The sequence below is a fragment of the Mytilus californianus genome, unplaced genomic scaffold, assembly GCF_021869535.1.
Source record: "Mytilus californianus isolate M0D057914Y unplaced genomic scaffold, xbMytCali1.0.p SCAF_36, whole genome shotgun sequence".
Lineage (NCBI taxonomy): Eukaryota > Metazoa > Mollusca > Bivalvia > Mytilida > Mytilidae > Mytilus > Mytilus californianus.
Window position 1 is genome coordinate 1682609 of NW_026262686.1, and position 25653 is coordinate 1708261.

Genomic DNA, 25653 nt, shown 5'->3' on the forward strand with positions numbered 1-25653 from the left:
ATTTGCCATATTAAGTATATTTTATTGTCTGAAACATCAACAGAAGGATTAGACACACCTTTTTCATCTTCTCCATAAATGAAGAGTGAGTATCGTTACATTAATCTGCAATCGCCATCAGTTTAAATATTTTTTCATAAACATCTTCTTCATTAACTAACATTCCAAGTGGATCATAATTTAAATTCTAAACAGTGATGTAGAACTTCTTTTTTGTTGGTAAAATTTGATTTACAGTCAAACTTGAACACAGAGGTCACCCTCAAAAACATGAAACACCGACCTTAAAAGAGAGGTGACCTTTGAACTGAGAGTGACCTGACAAGACAGTTTTCCTTGATAGAAGGTACCCATAATAACAGGTTTAACTGTAATTTAATTGACAAGATTGTAAAACTAACAGTCAAGTTATGATATGATACAATCAAGATTCAGTAAGATTTTATTTGATTTTTTGTGTTTAACGCCACTTTTAAGCACCGCTTTTGGGCTATTTCGTGGCGTCCAGTTTTTATTGGTCAAGGAGGATGCATTGCCTGGAGAAAACCACCGACCTTTGATAGGAAAACTGACAATCCTTGTCATATAAGATTGGAGTAAAGTTCACCCGCACGAGCAGGGTTCGATCTCACAACCTCAGTGTTGACTGGCAAGTGATTACAGTAGTAACTACTTAGACCAATCGGCCACCGAGGCCCCTAGATTCAGTAAGACTATACATGTAGTAAGCCAAACTTTTTGACTGACCAAAGTTTCAGAATACAGCAAATCTATATGTATTTCATGTTTATCATATTTATATTGTTAATGAAAGGTACTGCTTCATAAGTCAGAACAAATTAACATTTTTAATGTTCAAAAAGATCACAAAAAATGTATATGTATATATTATAAAAGAAAGGCACTCCTTCGTTGGTCAGATCCAGAAATCATTTTTAATGGTCGAAACAATCATAATAAATCTACATGTCTGTTGTATCCTAACGGTTGTCCATATGATACCTTTTGTCCTGTTTGAACTTTGAATTCAAAATTTCTTGGAGCTTCAAAAATAAGAACAATTGTGGATCCGAGATTAAATTCTCCAAACATGTCACCTTTCTGGAATGATTTTCCCATCTCTGTTCCCTCGATTATACATGCATCACGGACATTGTTTCTATCTCCATGATCTCTGTGGTTCGTTGTTAGTTCCTAGAAAATAATTACATCAAATGTTAAAGAATGGAATTTCAATACTGTATAATTAAAGACTGTCAGTGTGTGATTGTGATGTCAAAATAAAACTGTGACAAAATAATTCATCCTACTGTAAATTCAGTTTTAGCAAAATCTTAAGATTGGGAAGAAAGTGAAAGAAATATTAGAACTGACAATTTTCATTCTCATTACATAATTTGAATCAAGCATCTCCTGAATATCACATGTATTTTACCATGATCAACAATTATCATTGAGGGGGAAGCTGTTGATAACATTGACTTCCTGCAAGTAACAGCTTCCCACTCAATGATTTCTAGCTTTTGGTTGTGCAAAGTACTTTTTATGTATGGATTATACATAGAAAAATCATAACAAAATGTTTAATGTGACTTAAGAAAGATATATCATACATATCATTTTATTCTGGTATCACCTAAGTTGAACAAAGGTCTACAGAAAAACACATTAATTTACATTACATGATATAATATTAATGTAAAAATAATAGAATATAGATGCTTACAAAAGTTAAGGAGATATTATGTCATTATGCATGTACATGTACTAGTTTCCTGCTACAAAGTGGATATATAATTATCTCCCCTTTTCCAGGCCTCTACGATAACCTTTTTTTCAACTTGTCCAGTAGGACAAGTACAACCCAAAACTTACTTGTTCAAATGAAATTGTAACTTGTCCAAAAAAAATCTTAATAATAACCTTTTTTGCATTTTAAGTTGATTCAAGGAACAAAATGAATTAAAACAATAGAACAGAATTTAATTTATATCTTTTGAAATACTTTTCAAAAATATGAGTCGAGAACAACTGAATCTAGTCATGTCACAGGGCTTAGGTTCTAGTTTTCATCAATGCCAAAGTCTCATCAGACTCTGCACATGAGGCACTGTCTGATAGGCCTGTCAATGTACACTCATTGGATTTGTATCCTGGTTGTTTAAGTTGAAAAAAGATTATTCAAATGCAATCAATAAAAAAAAGAAGATGATGTATGATTGCCAATGAGACAACTCTCTGCAAGAGACCAAATGACACAGAAATTAACAACTATAGGTCACCGTTTACAAGTATTGTTTCTTTCTACATATGATCAAATATGATTTTGTGAATTTTATGGTAAATAATTTCTTCATTTTTATTTAAAAAATATTTTTGTTAAAAGAATTACCGGTATGGTATTTATTATAAAGCAACAAAATAAGGTAGGAAAACAAGGTACTGATTTGTCTTGGTCCCCAAATGTCTCCTGCATTGCCAAACTGTCTATTAATCATGTCTATTAAATATGTCTCCTACGGTGCCAAACTGTCTATTAAACTTGGGAGCCGAATCGTTTCCGAGCTGGTGACGAACTGTCTTGTAAAGTTACCTTTTCTACAAAGCCCATCGCTGATTCGGATCAGTAAAACTGGTTTCCGAAAATAGTATGCCTTTTACCTATGAAAAAGTACCTGACAAAGAACCAGTTTAAAATTATCGGTTTGCAAGTAAACATGTCAAATTAATACTTGTTTTTATCTTCTTTTCTTGTTTTTTGTTTGTAATTACTTTGTTCATCAAAGTTGGATTAAATTTATTTTCTGCAGGTTAATTTTACTTGTCCCGTCGGACAAGCTTGATATAGCTTTTACTTGTCCGACCTTTTTTTCCTCTGGTACCGGACAATCGGACAAGCGTTATTGTCGAGGCCTGTTTTCTAGATGCAGACAGAACAGTGATCATATTTTGTAATGTAGCAAGAAAGCTCATACATGTACATTCAAGACAACAAATTTGACTGTATTTACAATGCATTCCCTTAAACCTATTTTTTTTTAGTTCTCTCATACATAAAATCATATAAATTTCTTCATCCCGCAAATATATTGCATTTCTGCAGATTTTTTTTTAAATGACTAATAAACAAGAATGTGTCCATAGTACACGGATACCCCACTCGTACTATCACTTCCTACTTTTAGTGGACCATGAAATTGGGGTCAAAACTAATTTGGCATTAAAATTGAAAAGATCATATCCTAGGGAACATGTGTACTAACATGACTAAGTTTCAAGTTGATTGGACTTCAACTTCATCAAAAACAACCTTGACCAAAAACTTTAACCTGAAGCGGGACAGAATGTTGGACGAATACCCGAACAATAAAACAGGCCCACAGACTGAAAAACATATTGCCCATAGGTTTTATACTCCCCTTTACAGTGAACGCATAAGAGTAATAGTATATTTAGCAAATACTTAAGATAATGAGTGTATAATTTACATTTAGGAAACTTAATTATCTTCCTTTAATATAAGGTTGTAGTATGATCACAGGGTTTCTGGAAGTAAAAGCAGGTCCTACTCCACATGTGGCACCATATATCTATGTAAGGTTTCAATCAGCATGATCAGACAAAGTTTTGTATACTTATAGCATAGGGGAAATGAAATGACTGATGGACATATAGACTGGTCAAAAACTATATCTGCCCTGTTTTTAGTAGTGCTGGGATATTATAAAGGGATATGTGGGATAAATATCAATGAGACAGCAACCCAACTAAAATAACCAAAAGACATCAGAGGGTAACATACAGTTGTCAACAATAGACAGGTGTCCAATAGGATTGCTCTATTATCTTAGTAGATCTTGCAATGAATGACCTTTGGTTATTTTCAGTTCCTACCCTTTTTAGCTATGGTTTTCAGTTCTTTTCACTCCCCTCCAAATCAACCTTACAATGACCTTTGGTTTTTAGCTATGGATTTCAGTTCTTTACAGTCCTAACCCATCATTGCCCATTCTTCAAGTCTTGGCCTTAGTTTACAAACCTCATCACAATATATTCTAATTGATCCTACATTAGTTGCTCCAACGGCAGTGTAGCTGAAGAATCCATGCTTCCATGTTCCTGCATAGACAACTCTCTCATTAAAATTAAACAGACCTTCAATCCATCTGGCTATACCTGGACTTACACTTAGTAGGTCTCCTAGAAATAATGATAAATATATTAAACAGACCTTCAATCCATCTGGCTATACCTGGACTTACACTTAGTAGGTCTCCTAGAAATAATGATAAATATATTAAACAGACCTTCAATTCATCTGGCTATACCTGGACTTACACTTAGTAGGTCTCCTAGAAATAATGATAAATATATTAAACAGACCTTCTATCCACCTGGCTATACCTGGACTTACACTTAGTAGGTCTCCTAGAAACAATGATAAATATACATTATTAGGTATAAGTTCATGATGAATTCCATAATAAGTTATACATGTTATAAGATGAATTGGCAAGTTAATGCAGTGGATTGGCTAAGAATGATTAAAAGAAGATATATATAGGAAAAATTAAAAATCTATGGTGTGATTTTAGCTCCTTGATGTAAGATTTTAATTTAATGTTTTTGGAAGCAGACATTTACTCAGATACCAACAATGACATAATGATAGGTTAAATAATATAACATCTTTGATAAATCGAGGTGGATCACCACTTTATATTTCCTCAAATAGAATTTATTCTTATACTTTGCCAAAATGTTAATTTTATCATGATTTTTTCAGATATATTATCATGATAGACCAGAATGGGTCACCATGGTCACAGTGCTATTTTTCAAGTTCTTGCAAAATTGTAGAATATCCATGAACATGATAAAAAACCCTACTTTTTTTGTGAATAAAAAAAAAATTTGAGATAGAATTTTAAAATAAAACATTAAAGAACTAGAGGCTCTTGAGAGCCAGTGTCACTCACCTTGGTTTATGGGAATAACAAAGCACACTCTCCAACATTGTAGACGAGAATAGACCATGACAAAAATCTCTATATTGTTGATCTTGTATTACTGATCTTTTAGTCTGTTTAGTTTCTTTGACTTATTAATAGATCTTGCCTTGCTGATTATTTTTGTGATTTAGAGTGTTTATTTATTCATAATGAGGAATAACATAAAAAAAAAGCTTCTCTCTAAATATCATAAAGATTTGTCATTTATGGGCAATAACTCCTATAAGAATTTGTCTAACAGTTTTGACATATATGGACAATTGGTAGAGCTCATTATTCTTAACCTATTTTATCCTTTCAGATTTTCTCTATTCATGCTATTTATAACGGTTAAAAAAATAATAGATAAAACTTGATTTTTACCCCTATGTTCTATTTTTAGCCATGTCAGCCCAGTTGGTTGGTAGGCAGGGTTATCTGACACATTTTTAACAAGATACCTTAATGATGATTGTGGCCAAGTTTGGTTAAATTTGTCTCAGTAGTTTCAGGAGAAGATTTTTGTAAATGATTACATAAATTGTCCAAAAATGACTATGAAAGACAATAACTCCTAAAGGGGTCAATTGACCATTTTGGTCGTGTTGACTTTTTTGTAGATCTTACTTTGCTGAACAATTTTGCTGTTTACAGTTTATCTCTATCTATCATAATAAAGCCAAAAACTGCATTTTATTCCCCATGTTCTATTTTTAGCCATGGGGGCCATCTTGGTTGACGGGCGGGGTCATCAGATACATTTTTTAAACTAGATACCCTAAGGATGATTTAGGCCAAGTTTGGTTTCATTTGGTCCAGTAGTTTCAGAGGAGAAGATTTTTCTAAAAGTTAACGGACGACGACGACGACGGACGACGGACGCCAAGTGATGAGAAAAGCTCACTTGGCCCTTTTGGGCCAGATGAGCTAAAAAATTATGTCCCTGATATTGTTTTCTTGCTACTAGTATAAAATTAAAATCTCATTATCATTCCTTTAAATTTTTTTCACTATAAGACATGTAAGAGTTATCTCCCCTTTAATGGCTAAGTTGAAAAATTGAATCAACTCTTTGGTCGGGTTATTGTCTCTTTGACATATTCCCAATTTCCATTCTCAGTTTTACAAACAAAATATTTGATATTTGTCAAAACAATCTAAATAATGCAATAAATCGCTTAGATGCATTGACTTATTTTTCTTCATTTAAATAAACAGTCATATACACATTCATTGCCAATCTGTTTTAAATTTGCAGTTTAAATCACTGAACTAGACCGACTGTGTACTACAATTTTACGATCCAAGATGAGGGGTATTCAATCTACCATATATTTAATCTGGAATTTTACTCCTATTAGTTCATCTGTTTCTCTACTGATCATACAGATCCTCTTTCCATCTATTGTAAAAATTCCCTCCTTTTTTTTTTATTAATATTGTATTTATATTGTGTCATAGAACAAATTAATATTCATTCAGTGTATGTTTACTTGTCTTGTTGATATGTCTTTTTGATTGAGTTAAGCCATTTCAATTGATATTTTAAAGTCTGTCTTTCTATGTTGTAATGTTACACCACTGTTTGAGGTTAGGGTGAAGGTTGGCACCTATGTTAAAAACGTTCTTACCAGCTGCATTTGTTTACACCTGTCCTAAGTCAGGTGCCTGTTGTTCAGTGATTGTAGATTGTTGATGTGGTTCATAAGAGATTTCTGTTTTTATATAGATTAGACAGTTGATTTTCCTGTTTGAATTGTTTTACATTAATTAGTCATTTAGGGGCCCTGTATAGCTTGCTGTTCGGTGTGCGCTAAGACTCTGTGTTGAAGGCCATACTTTGACCTATAAAGGTTTACTTTTACAAATTGTGACTTGGATGGAGAGTTGTCTCATTGGCACTCATACCACATCTTCTTATATCTATTTAATATCATCATTTAAAGGCAATAACTCCTATAAAGGTTAATTGACGATTTCTGCTCAGTTGACTTATTTGTAGATCTTATTGTTTTCCTCATTTCTATGGTTAAAACTGTAAGCTAACAGATAGATGCCAAGTTATGGCAAAGACTGATTGCTAATCATACCTCTTCTACTTATTTTTGAAGCATAAGGAAAAAAGATGGTATTTCCGAGTTTTACCTTTTTTCACAGTTAAGGAATGACTGTAATATTTTTTCTGTCAGTGAAGAAATAACATAAAAAATGTGGTGCACACTGAATAACCTGAGTAGCAGTTTATTTTAAAGTGTGCACCACATTTTTGATGTTATTTCGAATAGACAGAAAAAATATTACAGTCATTCCTTATTATTTAATTCTAAATTACCTTTATAGCCAGTTTAAATCATAAAAAAAGTTGATGATGTCACGGTCACATGACAAAATAATGACTATGAGCTGATAGACAAAACACTGTCAGCCAATCAGAAGACGTGTTACATCCAAAGGAAAATTATCTTTAGATGTACTGTTATCTTACCTGGAAAATGTCTCCTGTAACTTATTTTCCAATCAGAGGCAGAATGAAATCTGTGATAATCTCCAGGGGCTAGATATACAACACAATGGTAAAGTTCATGTCCGGGTTTAAGTTTCAGTTTCTGATGGTATTCCTCATCAGATAAATTATTTACATCGTCAATATCTCCTCTCCAGGTCAAAGGTCCTAGGAATCCTTTTAAAGAATATGTCACACCTTTAACTTGCTCTAATATTCCATTTTTACATATCCCATAATGCAGTATTCTCCCATCAGCAGGACTTGTCTGAAATATAATTAAAAAAATAAATATTCCTCCATAAGCGGGACTTGTACAATATATAACTATAGATATGAGAAATAGGAACCAATTCATATCAATATGTAAATAAGGAGATGTGGTATGATTGCAATAAGACAATTATCCACCAAAGTTCAAATGAAGTGTACAGCTTTCAACAATGAGAAAAAAACAATACCCTATAGTCGGCTATATTAGGCTGCCACATGAAACATATGAAACTGTTCAATTTAGAAAACTAATGGTCTAATTTCAACAAAACAATTTATGAAAAACAGATATGACAGACATGAACCAAAGACAACCACTGAACTATAGGCTCCTGACTTGGGAAAACCACATTAAGAATGTGGTGGGGTTAAACATGTTTGTGAGTGCTCAACCGTCCCCCTAACGTGGGACAGTGGTTTAACAGTACACTGATGTCATATGGTATTTTGCCCCCACCCCCCTGAAAATTGACCTTGGGGTAAAAATACCATATAGAAAAATGACCCTTGACTGAATTTTCTAAATCTAGGAAAGGACAGTTACTGCTGTTAATAATTGATTTATTTAAAGTAAGTTCTGTCGGGTAGATTTCAGCGGTATACTTAGAGAATTCTTGGTTATTTAACACAAAAATATCAAGATAACAGTAAGTGTTGATGAATTTATTAATTTGGAATTTAGAGGGGTCTTTACTGAGTTTGGTGATTCATACAGTAGAGGAACAATTGGTGCCCATAGGAATACCAACAACCTGTCGATAAACTTTATTGCAGAGACGTACATCAATGTTGTGAAGGAGAAAATTAACAGCTTCAATCATCTCATCACACCTCCAGTTAGCATATCTAGCATATTTACCTTTCATTTCACAAAGTTTTTCTAGTTTTACTTATGACAAGCAGAACAGAAAAGATTGAACTGCATTCTCAATATTTCCCCAATTTTTTTCACGATTTCTTATTTATACCATATATTCTTGTTAGCTTTAGTTTCATGATTTCGGCCTTTTGATGGGGCAGATAACTCTTCACTGTTTTCATTATTTGCCTTTCATGGCCTTGTAAATTGAATTAAAATGAATGGCATTCTATCATGTGTAAGATGTAAAGTAGGGGAAATTAGACAAGTAGACACAAGTGCTCTTTTCCTAATATACATGTAGTATTCCATTTTGATATAAATCCAGATTTGTTTAATATTCTTTTTTCTGATAGAAATGTCTCTTTAATAATGTTAATCCTTTCGATCGTTAATTTTTACCAGTTTTCTACAATGGCTATAAAAACCCAGATTACCCTATGCTGTCATGAAAACCAAATGTTATACCCTTCTATGTCTTCTCTCTCAATACCATGTTAGGTTACTTACTTGGGTTTAAATTTTAAAAACTTTTCAAGTTATATAAAACTGAAAATTCAACTTTTTCATGTTTTGTATGGAAAATCAATTCAAGACATATCATTGCAGCTATATATATTGACATACACTTATATGTGTCATAATATAAGAACATGATCGAGTAATATCTATTCAAGATGTTTTACAATTAATGATATGATGGGGGCAGGACAAAACCTATGGTGAACTAAAAAGGGGTTTCTCAGGCAATTAAAACTTTATATCATTTAGGGGTGGAAATCTGAACCATTCCTCAAATAATATTAAAATTATTTACCATTTATATAAATATAACAGCTAAAAAATATAAATTAAAGTTTCAAGGGCAACGCCAAAATGAGTTAACAGGTTTTTCAAAAATTTCACAGTAGATAGAGTTTGTCGTATGGAAGATTTTTACCCTTATTAATTTTTCTCTAATTGCTATAGTCTAGATATTAGTCAACAAGAGTGCACACAATCAAATATCTCGCCTACTTTACTGACCATTGATTTTATGTTGTAAGTGTAAAAGATAAATGTTTACTACAAGTGTCACATAAACTTAACTAGATCCATAACAATGAGGTCAAGGTCAGAAAATCCTGTCAGGCAGACATGTTCACCTTACAATTTTTCCATACACCAAATATAGTTGACCTAGCTATATTGCAATTGCTTACCCATGGTAATTGAAAAACAGAACTAAACAAAAAAACTTAATATTGATCAATGAACCATGAAAACACTTATGTTACATGTATCTGAGAAAAACAGACTTAATCATGTAACTTCAACCTTGAACACTGATCCATCAAATGAGGTCAAGGTCAAGTGAACCTTGTTTGATGGACATAGAAGTTGCAAGGAATTAAACAATTCAATGATTTAAAATATAAATTCTTACCAGGTCATGATCAGCGTTAACAGTTCTCACTCCTGGTTTTAATGTTCTTCGGAAAAATTCACCTAAATTTTTATAATTTCTTAGATCTGGGTCTGCAGCCTCATTCAATTTACAGTCAAACATCCACACATATAGTCCAATGAGGGGTCGTCTCAAAACAACAGGTAATTCTAAATTGTTAATCGTTCCCCATGCTCTAGACATCATTTTTAAAGGCATTTTTCTGTACAGGGTCACCTGAAATGAAAACACATTGCTTGTATCATTGATATTAAATACATAAATAGGATTTAGATTTTCTGCATATCTCTAAAAATCATTAGAGAAACAGATTCCAATTGTCCATGGTGGTATTTATTTCAATTGTCTATGGGGGTATTTATTTCAATTGTCTATGCTGGTATTTATTTAAATTGTCTATGGGGGTATTTATTTCAGTTGTCTCTGGTAGTATTTATTTCAGTTGTCTCTGGTAGTATTTATTTCAGTTGTCTTTGGTGGTATTTATTTCAGTTGTCTTTGGTGGTATTTATTTCAGTTGTCTATGGTGAAATTTATTTCAGTTGTCTTTGGTGGTATTTATTTCAGTTGTCTATGGTGTTATTTATTTCAATGGTCTCTGGTGGAATTTATTTCAATTGTCTATGGTGGAATTTATTTCAATTGTCTATCTTGGTATTTTTCAGTTGTTTATGGTGGTATTTCTTTCAGTTGTATCTGGTGTCATTGTTTTCAGTTGTATCTGGTTGCATTTGTTTCAATTGTCTTTGGTGGCATTTGTTTCAATTGTTTTCGGTGGCATTTGTTTCAATTGTCTTTGGTGGCATTTTTTTCAATTGTCTATGTTGTTATTTTTTTCAATTGTCTGATGGTGGCATTTATATCAGTTGTCTTAACAATGTTGTTATTTTTTCAATTGTCGATGTTGTTATTTATTTCAAATGTCTATGTTGTTATTTTTTTCAGATGTCTATGTTGTTATTTTTTTCAGTTGTATATATATATATGTCAATGTATGTTGTTATTTTTTTTAAATTGTCTGTGTTGTTATTTTTTGTTATTTTTTCAATTGTCTCTGATGGTATTTATTTCAATTGTATCTGTTGGCATTTCTTCTAATTGTCTATGGTGGTATTTTTTCAATTGTCTTTGGTGGTATTTGTTAATAGATCTTTATAATTATTTGTCAATAGTGGCATTTGTTAAAATTATTTCCCGAACATCTCATTTTTTAAACTTTCCAGTTAGTATATCAAGGTTTAGTAGATTTTTGTTCAGAGGGAAAAATGATTCAAGGAGAATCTGTCTTTAAGGTTAAACTAAAATAAATGATAAAAGTAGATAAGTTAGACAGTACAGTAAGATGTACTTTAATATCAGACTTTTATATAAGGTTCTGAAGGACACACAATCTAACATGTACTCTTAGTTCTTATCAGATTGGCTTACCTTTAGACCAATTCTCCCAATAAGTCAGATTAACTTAACTGTTAAAGGATACCTTACTTGTCATAAAGAAAGGTATCGCACGGTTTAAAACTAGAAAAGATAGTATATTATATTATGGACCACTACCTAAGTCGAAGAGAGTTCTAACCCTTTTATCATAGACCACTCAGCTTAAGTTGGAGAGAATCGGTAACCTTTTATTAAGGACCACTAAGCTTAAGTAGACGAGAGTTTTGACTCTTTTATTATGGATCACTATAAGCTTAAGTCGAAGAGAGAGTTCTGACCCTTTTATTATGGATCACTAAGCTTAAGTTATAGAGAGAGTTCTGACCCTTTTATTATAGACCACTCAGCTTAAGTTGAAGAGAGAGTTCTGACCCTTTTATTATAGACCACTCAGCTTAAGTTGAAGAGAATCGGTACCCTTTTATTAAGGACCACTAAGCTTAAGTAGACGAGAGTTTTGACTTTTATTATGGATCACTATAAGCTTAAGTCGAAGAGAGAGTTCTGACCCTTTTATTATAGACCACTCAGCTTAAGTTGAAGAGAGTTCTGACCTTTTATTATGGATCACTAAGCTCAAGTCAAAGAGAGAGTTCTGACCCTTTTATTATGGACCACTCAGCTTAAGTTGAAGAGAGTTCTGACCTTTTATTATGGATCACTAAGCTTAAGTCAAAGAGAGAGTTCTGACCCTTTTATTATGGACCACTCAGCTTAAGTTGAAGAGAGTTCTGACCTTTTATTATGGATCACTAAGCTTAAGTCGAAGAGAGAGTTCTGACTCTTTTATCATGGACCACTCAGCTTAATTCATACAGAATTCTAACCCTTTTATTATGGACCACTCAGCTTAAGCATGTTAAGCGGAAGAGAGTTCTGACCCTTTTATTATGGACCACTATAAGCTTAGGGGAAGTAGAAGAGAGTTTATTATGGACCACTCAGCTTAAGTCAAAGAGAAATCTTATCATTTTATCGTGGACTACTACATAAATTTACAAGAAATCTTACCGTTTTATTCAGTTTTTTCTTATGTCTATATGCTCTTTTCTTCTTGTGTTTTATAAAATCAGTATACAACATAAGTTCCTTTAATTCTTTGGATGGGATACCCCATCTTAGTCCATAAAACTTTATTTGACGAGGGTCCAGTTTGGATAAAGCATACCACAGTCGTTTCCTTGAATAGTGATAGAGTTTCTTCAATAGTTTTTTGGACATAGCGTGTCGTCCAGAAATTAACAAGACAAGTAAAATTGTACTATAGAGTGTCACATAGATTTGACTAAAGTCCTCTGATGATTGTGAGTCATCAGATTTTGTTGTTATTGTCGTTGACATGGTTATTTACTTTAATTATCACAATTAGAGATATGTCTGTTTGTATATAAAAATCCAGATCAGTAATAACCACAGATGTTCACATCAATAAATATCATGCACTAGGATTAATTTTCTGCCATGTATACAATGTATACAGTACTGAGTTTCTGACATGTATATGCATACAATCCTGAATTTCTGACAGAATACAATCCTAAGAATGTTTAACTAGAACAACTGATAATCATTATATAGGATTAATCATGCTAACCGGCATGCAAAGAAATGTACAGAACATTATTCTAATATTTATAGATTTTCTGTGTAAGTTGAAAGGTCAATTGAGTTGAAGGGTCATAACGGATGTCAGACCATATGTTTACAATGGATTAGGTTCACACTATGGATATTTGTAGAATCACTTCATATTTAAATACCAGTTATTTATTCACTATAAGCATGATATATGTACATGTCCATTGCTTAAATTCATTTAAATAGAAGTCATACGTTAGAATTAAATTGATAAATTTCATTCAATATATATCTTAGTTTAACGTACAGTAATCACAATCAGATAATCAAAATAAGACTTAAGCATGTTAAGTGTTTAAAATAACTGTATTATGATAATGTCATTAAGTATGCTACATTTATTATGATCAAAGGTTAAGATGCATAACATCATTTAGTGGAGTCACAAGATAATGTCATTTTCAACTTTTAATAATGGACCACAACTTGCTAAATGTAGACTATAAACTATGCTTTTAACATTTGAAGTAATAACTAAACTATTTATTTCATCCACTCATAGTCTACAAAAATGGTGCAGAACCTTTGATTTTAAAGATAATTTGAGGTAATTAACAGTGTTTTTTTTTTATTTTAGGATTAAACAAAATTATTAAATAATATTGAAGTTGCATAAAATAGTTCAAATAAGTCTATCAATAAGGCAAATGAGTCAGAAGTTCATCATTATTATGAGAAAAATGACATAACATAAATATAAAATGAAATAAATTTAAAATCATCAGTGGTTCATGTCTGGCATATTTGTTTTTCGTAAATTGTTTTGTTTTGTTCTTAATTAGCGCATAGACTGTTAAAGTTTTTCTCAATTGAATGAACACATATTTTTCATGTCTGGGTCTTTTATAGTCGACTAAACAGTATGGTTTTTTTTCTCATTGTTGAAGGCAGTATGGTTGCTTATAACTGCTTACATCCACTTCATTTCAACTTTGCAGGGGCGGATCCAGCCATTCTAAAAAGGGGAGGTTCCAGCTATATGTCCCCATTCAAACGCATTAATCGTCCCAAAAAAAGGGGGGGTTCCAACCCCCAGAACCCTCCACCTGGATCTGCCACTGCTTTGGTATAAAGTTGTCTCATTGAATTGGCAATTGGCAATCATACCACCTGTCCTTATTCCTTATTGAAACAGTCATGACAGTAGATTGGTAATTTATGTATATGATTTCCTGCGGAGAGAACTTGTGAATTCTTGCCATGATTGGGAACTAAGCAAAATGAAATTGAGAATGGAAATGGGGAATATGTCAAAGAGACAACAACCAGACCAAAGAGCGGAAAACAGCCAAATGCTACCAATACCCTAAGGAACATTTAGTTAAAGTTTGGAGGTAATTGGCCAAGTAGTTTCAGAGGAGAAGATTTTTAAATGTTAGCAAACTTGATGAACAAATTGTGTAAAACTGTTTTAAAGGGCAATAACTCCTTAAGGGGTCAATTGACAATTATGGTCATATTAACTTTTTTGTAGATCCTACTTTGCTGAACATTATTGTTGCTTACAGTTTATATATATCTATAATAATATTCAAAATAATAACAAAACTAGATACGCCCGCAGAGGTCCAACCCTGAACAGTTGGGGCAAAAATGGACACAATATTCAAGCTTGATTCAGGTCTGAATTTGGATTGTAATTAAATATTTGACATATTATAGGTTTCTGAATAAATGTAGTCAAAGAACTTGAAATTGGATATATATTTTAAATTAATTAAAGATTTCTTGCTGTTGTGCAATACTTAGTAAATCTGTTGTCAGACTATAAACAAATAAAGTTCAATTAATTATCAATATCATATTAGAAATTTATGAAAATAAAAAGGGAGCTTACATCAATAGATATAAACAATTCACCAAAGTTTCATGAGAATTGGTGACAGCATTTTTGAGTTATTGTCCGAAAACTGGAAAATCACACCTTTTTTTAATGAATAAAACCCCATAACTCAGAAATGCAAAATGTAAAATTTATAAAATTCTTAAGGGAGCTTACATCAATACAAAAAAACAATTCACCAAAGTTTCATAAGAATTGCTGAAAGCATTTTTGAGTTTTTGTCCGAAAACTGGAAAATCCCCCCTTTTTTATTGAATAAAACCCTGTAACTCGGAAACGTAAACTCTAAAATTTATAAAAATCAAAAGGGAGCTCATGTCAATAGATATAAACAATTCACCACAATTTCTTGCAAGTTAGTGAAAGAATTCTTGACTAATTGTCCGAAAACTGGAAAATCCCCCTTTTTTTAATGAATAAAACCCCATAACTTGGAAACGTAAAATCTAAATTTTATAAAAAATGAAAGGGAGCTCACGTCAATAGATATAAACAATTCACCAAAGTTTCATGCAAATTGGTTAAAGCATTTTTGAGTTAATGTCTGACATGTTGACGACGGACGGACAGACGGACGGACGGACGGACAGACAGACAGACGGACAACGGTATACCATAATACGTCCCGTAAACGGGCGTATAGAAATGAAAAATTTTCTTAAAACTACCAATTCGGTGGCAGCAACCCAACAATGGGTTGTTCGATTTCAGAGCTGATAGATCTTGACCAATTGAACAATATTACCCCATGTCAGATTTGCTCTAAAAGCTTTAGTTTTTGAGATATAAGCCAAAAACTGCATTTGACCCTTATGTTCTATTTTTAGCCATGGCGGCCATGTTTGTTGATGGATCAAAACTTCGGATACAATTTATAAACTAGATACCCTAAGGAACATTTAGTTAAAGTTTGAAGGTATTTGGCCCAGTAGTTTCAGAGGAGAAGATTTTTGAAATAGTTTACGACGACGACGACAGACGAAGACAGACGACATCGACAGACGACGACGACAGACGACAACGACAGACGACGGACGACAACGGACGCCAAGTGATGGCATAAGCTCACATGGGGCCCTTCGGGCCCCGGTGAGCTAAAAATGTGGACTAGTTCAGTAATCATACTAAACTCAGATATATATAAAAGGATAAGACAATAGCAATTTGAACAAGTGATTTTCTCTTTCTGACAGGTATATTATGTTATGGCCATTTCCCCAATGAGCAAGTTTTAAGAAAAATGCTGAACCCTGCCTAGTACCCGAAAAAAATATTATGCATAATTCACCACACTATAAATATTAACTGGCTTTGTGTTGAATTTACGTTGGTTATGGTCCTAGCTTTTGGTAACCCTTTACACACACCATTATTTATCAAAAATGATGTCCTGTTTTAATATTCAAGAAAAAATGTGAATTTATGAAGGTATAAACTAATACCAGACCAGTATTTATATCTCTGTAGGCCTAATCTCTTGGCCTTGAGTATTTATACATTTATTTATCTAACATTTATAGATATAATATATAATATGTGTTATTCAAAGCTTGCCAAATTCAAATTCATGCATGCCATCTGTTACACAATACCATAATAAAGTCAAATTTACACAGGAAATAATGTCTGGTTTAAACACATATTATTTAAAAGATAAAAACATATCTAAACATTTTAAAATTTTTATTATTGACTATTAATATTTTATCAACTTTCATCAGAGATAATCAGAACCATACTATTAAACTTAGAGATGAATATTGACATGATTAATACATGGGGAATACTAAAGCAACACCAAGAAAAACCTAAGAAAGTATGGGTCATATTTTTTTCAGGAAAGTGTGACAAAGCACTCACAAGAAAATGTAAAATAACGAAGGAAAAATCCCCTGTCAAAAAGATGAAGAAAATTGGTAAATGTAGATTGGGTGAAAGAGATTTGGAAAAAAAATGGGGAATGTGTCCAGGAGACAAAGATGATGCCCCCCCCTTTTGCAGTAAAATTGACACTACCCAAATCTGTAATTGATCTGAGTTTTGTGGTAATAAGCATTGTGTATAATATTCATAAAATTTGGTTGAGGAAAACTTAAGTTGGAGAACAGAAACAAAATATTCAGAAATTTTATATTTGTAAAGGGGCAATAACTCTAGAATTGTGAAAATGATGCCACTTTATACACAATGCTAATATAACAACCCCAAAACACAGATCAAGTTCTAGAGTTATGCCCCTTCACAATTGGCAAAAAATTGCTAAAAATTTTTCCATTCCATTCTCAATCTTATTGTCATGATTTGTTTAGTATATCTACATATGACCTATTGTTGTTAACTTGACGTTTGACCTCTGGTAGAGTCTCAGTTATCTCATTGGCAATCAGGTCCACTTATTTCTATGTTAATTGTGTAGGTGGGAAATCATGCAAAGTTATAAACCAGTGAAACAGAAACATTAAGTTTGTTATGTATCAAGCTTTTTCTAATTCTTCGTCAATTTATCCCTTTCTGCACCCATTGTATAAAAAAAATTTAATCAACGTGTGGTTCGTTTGATCTCAGTTCTTCATTGGTTAAAATCCGATTATGACGTCGAATTTTCTTGCTTTCCTCTGAATTTCCTATTGTGACAGCATGAAAAAAGGCGACCATGCCTGATGACGTCACATATTGTTACTAAATGGGTGAAAAACATGCTGTATACAGATGACATATATTGCTGTTCTGTCTTAATAGTCAAAGTCAAAATTTAATAGATCAATTATCTAATCTGACAATTTGCTTTACCCTAAACAATTTAAACGCATAATGGCATGAACAGGGCAAGTTTTCAAAGATAGACTTTAAATTGAGTGTGTTGTGAGTGTTTATATTATTGGGGGTGGGGGTGAAGGAGGGGGGATGTTTCAGTTTAAAAAAAAACGGAGAAATTTTGGGTGCACTAAATGGTCTATACTTATGTGTAATTAAAAGGAATAGATACATATTTATTAGTCATGAAAATTAATACCTCTTTTTTAAAATTTTTATACTTTTTTCTATTACTGGATTGATATCAGAACTTGAACATATAAATACACAAACTACACCATTTAATGGAACTATAATCTACTAGGTATGTAATTCAATTATCAAACAATTCCACTACTTCATTCCTGTGGAAGAACAACCTTGACACCATTATAAGACAGACTTTATCATGACAATATAATTTTCCATTCATTTATACTACAGACAGCTGTGACATAAGAGGTCTTTATTATACTTCCATTAAACATCTCATATCTTTTAAAGTTGGCATAAAATACCCAGAGCCTTTGTTAAGGTGGCATGTAAAAACCTTAACCTTTGTTTAAGTGGCATAAAATACCCATAGTTTTTGTTAAAGTGGCATGTAAAAACCTTAACCTTTGTTTAAGTGGAATAAAATACCCATAGCTTTTGTTAAGGTGGCATGTAAAAACCTTAACCTTTGTTTAAGTGGCAGAAAATACCCATAGCTTTTGTTAAGGTGGCATGTAAAAACCTTAACCTTTGTTTAAGTGGAATAAAATACCCATAGCTTTTGTTAAGGTGGCATAAAATACCCATAGCTTTTGTTAAGGTGGCATGTAAAACCCTACACCTTTGTTTAGGTGGCATGTAAAACCCAACCCTAAGCCTTTGTTTAGGTGGCATGTAAAACCCTAAGCCTTTGTTAAGGTGGCATGTAAAACCCTAAGCCTTTGTTTAGGTGGCATGTAAATCCCTAAGCTTTTGTTTAGGTGGCATGTAAAACCCTAAGCTTTTGTTTAGATGGCATGTAAAACCCTAAGCCTTTGTTTAGGTGGCATGTAAAACCCTAAGCCTTTGTTTAGGTGGCATGTAAAACCCAACCCTAAGCCTGTGTATAGGTAGCATGTAAAACCCTAAGCCTTTGTTTAGGTGGCATGTAAAACCCTAAGCCTTTGTTAAGGTGGCATGTAAAACCCTAAGCCTTTGTTTAGGTGGCATGTAAATCCCTAAGCTTTTGTTTAGGTGGCATGTAAAACCCTAAGCTTTTGTTTAGATGGCATGTAAAACCCTAAGCCTTTGTTTAGGTGGCATATAAAACCCTAAGCCTTTGATTAGGAAGCATGAAATACCTTGAGCTTTTGTTTAGGTAGCATGAAATACCATAAGCAAGCCTTTGTTGAGGAAGCATGAAATACCTTGAGCCTTTGCATCAGTAGCATGAAATACCTTGAGATTTTGTTCAGGTAGCATGAAATACCATGAGCAAGCCTTTGTTTAGGAAGCATGAAATACCTTGAGCCTTTGCTTCAGTAGCATGAAATACCTTGAACTTTTGTTTAGGTAGCATGAAATACCATGAGCAAGCCTTTGTTTAGGAAGCATGAAATACCTTGAGCCTTTGCTTCAGTAGCATGAAATACCTTGAGATTTTGTTCAGGTAGCATGCAATATCTTGACCCTTTGTTTAGGAAGCATGAAATACCTTGAGCCTTTGTGTCAGTAGCATGAAATACCTTGAGCTTTTGTTCAGGTAGCATGAAATATCTTGAGCCTTTGTTTAGGAAGCATGAAATACCTTGAGCCTTTGCATCAGTAGCATGAAATACCTTGAGCCTTTGTGTCAGTAGCATGAAATACCTTGAGCTTTTGTTCAGGTAGCATGAAATACCATGAGCCTTTGATAAGGTAGCAAGGAATTAAATGAGCCTTTGTATAAGTAGCTTGAAATACCTTTAGCTTTCGTTCAGGTAGCATGAAATACCATGAGCCAGCCTCTTATTCTTATCCTTTGTTAAAGTATTAAGAAATACCCTGAGCTTTTTTAGGTGGCATGAAATACCATGAGCCTTTGTTATGGTAGCATGAAATACCATGAGCCTTTGTTATGGTAGCATGAAATACCATGAGCCTTTATTAAGGAAACATGTAAAACCCTGAGCTTTGTTTGGGTAGCATGAAATACCAAGATCTTTTGTTTAAGAATTTTAGCGGTTAACCCTAACCTTATACATTGTTCCTCTCAAATCTTAGATGTCTTAACATGCTTAATTTCTGTACTGGTAGATACCTCCGTTATTTGGAGCACCCCTTGAGAACTGTAACAGTTAACCCTAACCTTATACATGTACTTGTTCCTCTCAAATCATAGATGTCTTAACATGCATAATTTCTGTACTGGTAGATACCTCCGTTATTTGGAGCACCCCTTGAGAACTGTAACGGTTAACCCTAACCTTATACATGTACTTGTTCCTCTCAAATCATAGATGTCTTAACATGCATAATTTCTGTACTGGTAGATACCTCCGTTATTTGGAGCACCCCTTGAGAACTGTAACAGTTAACCCTAACCTTATACATGTACTTGTTCCTCTCAAATCATAGATGTCTTAACATGCATAATTTCTGTACTGGTAGATACCTCCGTTATTTGGAGCACCCCTTGAGAACTGTAACAGTTAACCCTAACCTTATACATGTACTTGTTCCTCTCAAATCATAGATGTCTTAACATGCATAATTTCTGTACTGGTAGATACCTCCTTTATTTGGAGCACCCCTTGAGAACTGTAACGGTTAACCCTAACCTTATACATGTACTTGTTCCTCTCAAATCATAGATGTCTTAACATGCATAATTTCTGTACTGGTAGATACCTCCGTTATTTGGAGCACCCCTTGAGAACTGTAACAGTTAACCCTAACCTTATACATGTACTTGTTCCTCTCAAATCATAGATGTCTTAACATGCATAATATAATTTCTGTACTGGTAGATACCTCCGTTATTTGGAGCACCCCTTGAGAACTGTAACGGTTAACCCTAACCTTATACATGTACTTGTTCCTCTCAAATCATAGATGTTTTAACATGCTTAATTGTAAAAGGAAATTTAACATGTTGATGTCAGACTAATTTCCTTCCTGCTTGTTTATGAAGAATTAATATCAAGTGACATTTCTTACCACAGCTTTGTTCAAGACAAGCAATTAAAATAAAGTGACATTACTAACCGTAGATTTGTTGGCAACTTTCGGTTGGTCGGCTGGTTGGAATTGGAAGTAGATATAATAAGATATTCCACCAAATGTAGCTGTTCCTATGGTAATCCATCTCCATTTGACCTTTGATTTTGACCTTTGAACTGTATGAACTTCTGACTGAGAAATCAACAAAGATTGTCGAATTTTACATTTCAAACAACTGTTTATTATACCAGGACCAAACCTGCAAAAAAGAAGAATAGAATAACCAAACCTAAAAAAAAAATGAAATGTTGATACTACTAATAGATGCAGCCTCAACATTCATTAAGAGAAAAACATACCAAATACAAGTGTTTCATGGTCAAGACAAAGTGATCAGAGCCATTGTTTCAATATGTATGTCATGGTTTATAGGACAAAACACAAAGTTCTATGCACCAATTAACATGATTAAGTTAAAAAATCAATATCATGAAAAATATAAAAAAAAAGAGGTTACATAATGATATAAAATTGGATTCAGCCAATATCTTGATCTGTTTGTACTTTTTTTCATCAAAATCAAAGTTAAACGAACAGCTTGGTTGGATCATGGAAGATTACATTGACAGGAACTCCAATGACAAGTTAGTACATTCCCATCCCCACTGATTTCTTTAGAAATTAAAGGTTCCAACTGAATTTGTCAAGTATGTGATAACTTCATTGTGGGGTATTTGTGATGTCGCCATCGCTTGTTCCGTCAACTGAAGCTACTCTAATCACATGGTTTGGATATTGAATGTCTTATCTACCTAACAATGTAAATAAACATGGAAACTCCCATGGTTATTTGTAGATCGCTACATGAATGATGACACCTAGTTTCTTTCAATTAACGATGACAAAAGACTAAAAGATTTAAAAAATTGGTCAATATTTAGCAGAATAACACATGAAAATTAAAGTGGCCGAGTGGTCTAAGTAGTTACTACTGTAATCACTAGCCAGTCAACACTGAGGTTGTGATTTCGAACCCCGCTCGTGCGCGTGCACTCGACTCCAATCTTAATTGACTAGGATTGTCAGTTTTCCTATCGAAGGTCTTTTCTCCGAGCACTCCGGCTTCCTCCACCAATATAAACTGGCCGCCATGAAATAGCCCAAATGCAGTGCTTAAAAGTGGCATTAAAACACAAAATCAAAGCATTGTCGATGTAGTGATCCAGCCATATTCAATGATAGTCTGATATTCATTCTGACCATACTTTTTTTCAATATTTTTTTCTCTTTTCATTTCCGATCTTACAGTAAAATTTCTATGTTATTGTCCAAAGGGAGGGAATTTCGCAATATTGATGCAAATATTGATAGATATTTTAGATTCTGTCAGGTTTTTTTTTATAAATATTTGCAATCTAATGGTATTGACAGGAATAGAAAAGGAAATCTTCAAACAAGTCATATATATTTTAAATATGCCATGTATAGTAACTGGCTTAATAATTTCCAGAAAGAGGCCTTGGAAATGCACTTTCTCAACAACAAAAATTAAAAAAAATAATAACTATTTTTTATCTAAATTGGTGTTCATTCTTCACTAAGAAAAAATACATTTCCTGTATTCAAATTTAAATGTACAAATACCTAATGCTGAGATATTTCCAATTACTGTCAAATATAATGGGATATAAATGTAAAACAAACAAATAAATTTTATTGCAGAAAATGCTCAGGTAAGAGTTATGCAATTTTGTTTATTGTTTCAACCAAATTTCTGATCATTGTAACTAATTAATTAGAACTTGATTATTGACTTATGTCAGAGGATAATGACACTGTTTTTACAAGTGAAATAAAATTTGCTTACATTTTTTATACATATTTTTTACAATGTTTGTCTTTTCTTTGAAGAAAATGTTAGTGTAGTGTAGATAAAAATAAATAATACATTTGTAGGTTTACTATTGAGGTCAAGAATGTGTGTATCCAGTTAGGTGTGTAATAAATTGTGTCTATTTAATTATGTAACAGGTCAAGAGAAAGAGATGGCGAATTAAGACTGGGGTTGTTTCCAATTAATACTTACACCTTTGAGTGTAATTATTTGAAAATCATGACAGTTAATAATCATCCTGACTCTTACTTGCCTATGGAAAGAATTGGACTAATACAATTTCAAAAAAGTGTGGGAATCAACTTAGATATATTAAAAACACATGTTGACCTAAATTTCATTGAACAATAATTTACACAAACATAAGATACTAATATGATACTTTCCAAATACTTATCAACTGATTCAATTGATGTCCAAAAATATTTTCAAATTAATTCCTAAATGGTAAATCATTTTAATTTTGATTTACAAAGGAACTATATGCAAGTGTATATCTAAAATAAACGGGTTGTTCGACCAATCTATTCTTAATTTAAGGGCAAATAACATGTCAAAAGTTGGCAGTCGATGATTAAAATGGTGTAGAAAATTTCTGCAGGTCATAAAAACACATAATTAGTTTCAAGATATGTCTTCAACTTAGTATTCTGCACCATCTCCAAAAACAGAGTGATCGCATAGATCCAGCATGGCTGAATCAAAAATCAAAAATCAAATCATGAAAGTTAATTGCATTCGGGAAGGAAGATAAGATTATCATAATTTTTACTCTTCAGATTTTTGGTGAAAACAGTCACAAGGTTTTCTTTTCTTTCTTTTTATTTGTTTTAACTAAACAAAGCCCGCAGAATCTGACATATTTTGCATTAAGTGACATCAACGATTTTGCAGCATCCCACTATAAACTTTTTAAGTTGGTTTGTTGGAGTTCCTGTCAATATAATACTTCCATGGTATGATCTAGTGATCTTAAAATCATTCATAATGGGTGAATTTTTACTGAAAACAAATTTCTACTACAAAAGGTATAAATTTTTCAAGCTTATCAATGTAAGACGTTTTAGAATTGTATGAATTAACTAAACACTGAAAACGAATAGATTTTGTAGATTGCTGGTGACAAGAATACATACTAAAATTTAAAATTTTTAAAAAAGTCTTCATTTTCATCTATTTTTCCTAGAGGCCCTTAAGCATGTTAAGCTAATAAATTAATAGTTATGAATTTTAATTACTTAAAAAAAACCCACATTAAATACACAGCCAATAGTTGGAAACAGAACCAATTGTATAAAGAGGAATAACTCTTGTTTTTAATTCGTCTGAACAAAAATCTCTGCATATCCACATACATGTAACAAATATATGGTAACCATAGTCATAAATTTACAGTAACAGGTAATATATATACATCTGTATAAGCCTTGTATATATGCCTTCCTAATATTTTATCTGAATTGAATATAATTAAATAAAAATTGAAAATTTAATACGTAAATACAGATTTAGATACAAATGTGCTTACATGTGAAAGTAATAAAACACAAAACATTTATTTTATTTTGCTGTTGTCATGGTTATGAATATTTTGAAAAACAATAGAATACATGACCTGAATGGAAGCAGCAAAATTCATCTATAAAATTCCTAAAGAAAATTTTAACATTTGTTAAATGGACATGATGGAGGAGGTTATATCTAAATCAATCTGAAGATACCAAGACCTTGTTGATAAATATTCCATTTCTACTTCACAAATAATACATGATGGTCTTGAAGTATAGATTGTAGGTACTGATGTTGTTTATCATCATAATAACGTGTTATAGTGTTCTTTTTATTTGACATTGTATATTTTTAACCTCAGAGTTCGCGAAAACTTTTTTTGACCTGTCAGTCATGGGACTGACAAAGCAAGATTATATGTTAATCCTACAAAATTTTTACCGGTCCTACAAAATCTGTCAATTTTATCCTGAAATAAAATTAATAACATATTTTATCGAAAAATAACTTTATATTAGTTTTATTCTTCGTTTATAACACGTCTACTGCTATACCCCAATGTTTGACATTTTTATCCATTATGTCTGTTTCTTTTGCTCACACATTGTTGTCAATATAATGGCATTCTATATGCGACTGTCAAACAAGTGAGAGTTCTATAATACCAGGTTTAATCCACCATTTTCTACAGAAGGAAATGCCTGTACCATGTCTGGAATATCAGAATATGACAGTTGTTGTCCATTCTTTTGATGTGTTTGAGCTTTTGATTTTGCCATTGATAAGGGACTTTCTATTTTGAATTTTACTTGGGAGTTCTGTTTTTTGTTATTTTACTTTTGACCTATTAAAACAAATGCGCTTTTCAATATTTTTGTTATTTACTCAAAAATTAAGCTTTTTTTGCACTGTAAATGTATATCCCTTTTTCGCTAAAATACCCCGTATCGAGGCTGTTCGCTCCCAAAACACATTTGCACCCTACACGTTCGCCCCCTAGTTTCTTGTGCACCCTATTTTTATTCAAATACAGGTGGAATTATTAGATGTATTTTCAGATGTATATATATCAAAATATTTATATTTTCATGAAAAAAAATTTAAATGAAATATTTTTTGGGGTGATTAGATGATTAATTGTTAATCATTTATGATTAATATTAATTTGTATTTACAGAAGTAATTTGGTATTATTGTTATGTGTTTGAAAATCATGATTACTGTTATACATCAGTCAAGGGTGTAACTTAAATAAGTTATTAAGACAGGAAAAATTTATTTTGATTCGGCAT

General features: G+C 32.5%; 1 protein-coding gene across 2 annotated transcripts in view; it reads right to left on the reverse strand.

Annotated features, from left to right (window-relative positions):
* Nucleotides 1-835: 835 nt before the first annotated feature.
* Nucleotides 836-25653, reverse strand: part of LOC127736781 (phosphatidylserine decarboxylase proenzyme, mitochondrial-like) — a 30273-nt gene continuing 5455 nt past the window's right edge. Inside the window, exons 2-6 of one of the 2 annotated variants that reach the window (XM_052247375.1) lie at nt 21004-21217; nt 10053-10289; nt 7477-7762; nt 4040-4200; nt 836-1194 (exon numbers count right to left, since the gene is read on the reverse strand). In XM_052247375.1, the coding sequence (XP_052103335.1) occupies nt 952-1194; nt 4040-4200; nt 7477-7762; nt 10053-10289; nt 21004-21217 (1141 nt within the window). In that variant the 3' untranslated portion in view covers nt 836-951. Of the gene's footprint in view, nt 1195-4039; nt 4201-7476; nt 7763-10052; nt 10290-12521; nt 13153-21003; nt 21218-25653 lie in introns of those variants that run through there. The other variant, XM_052247374.1, reaches the window with a different exon arrangement.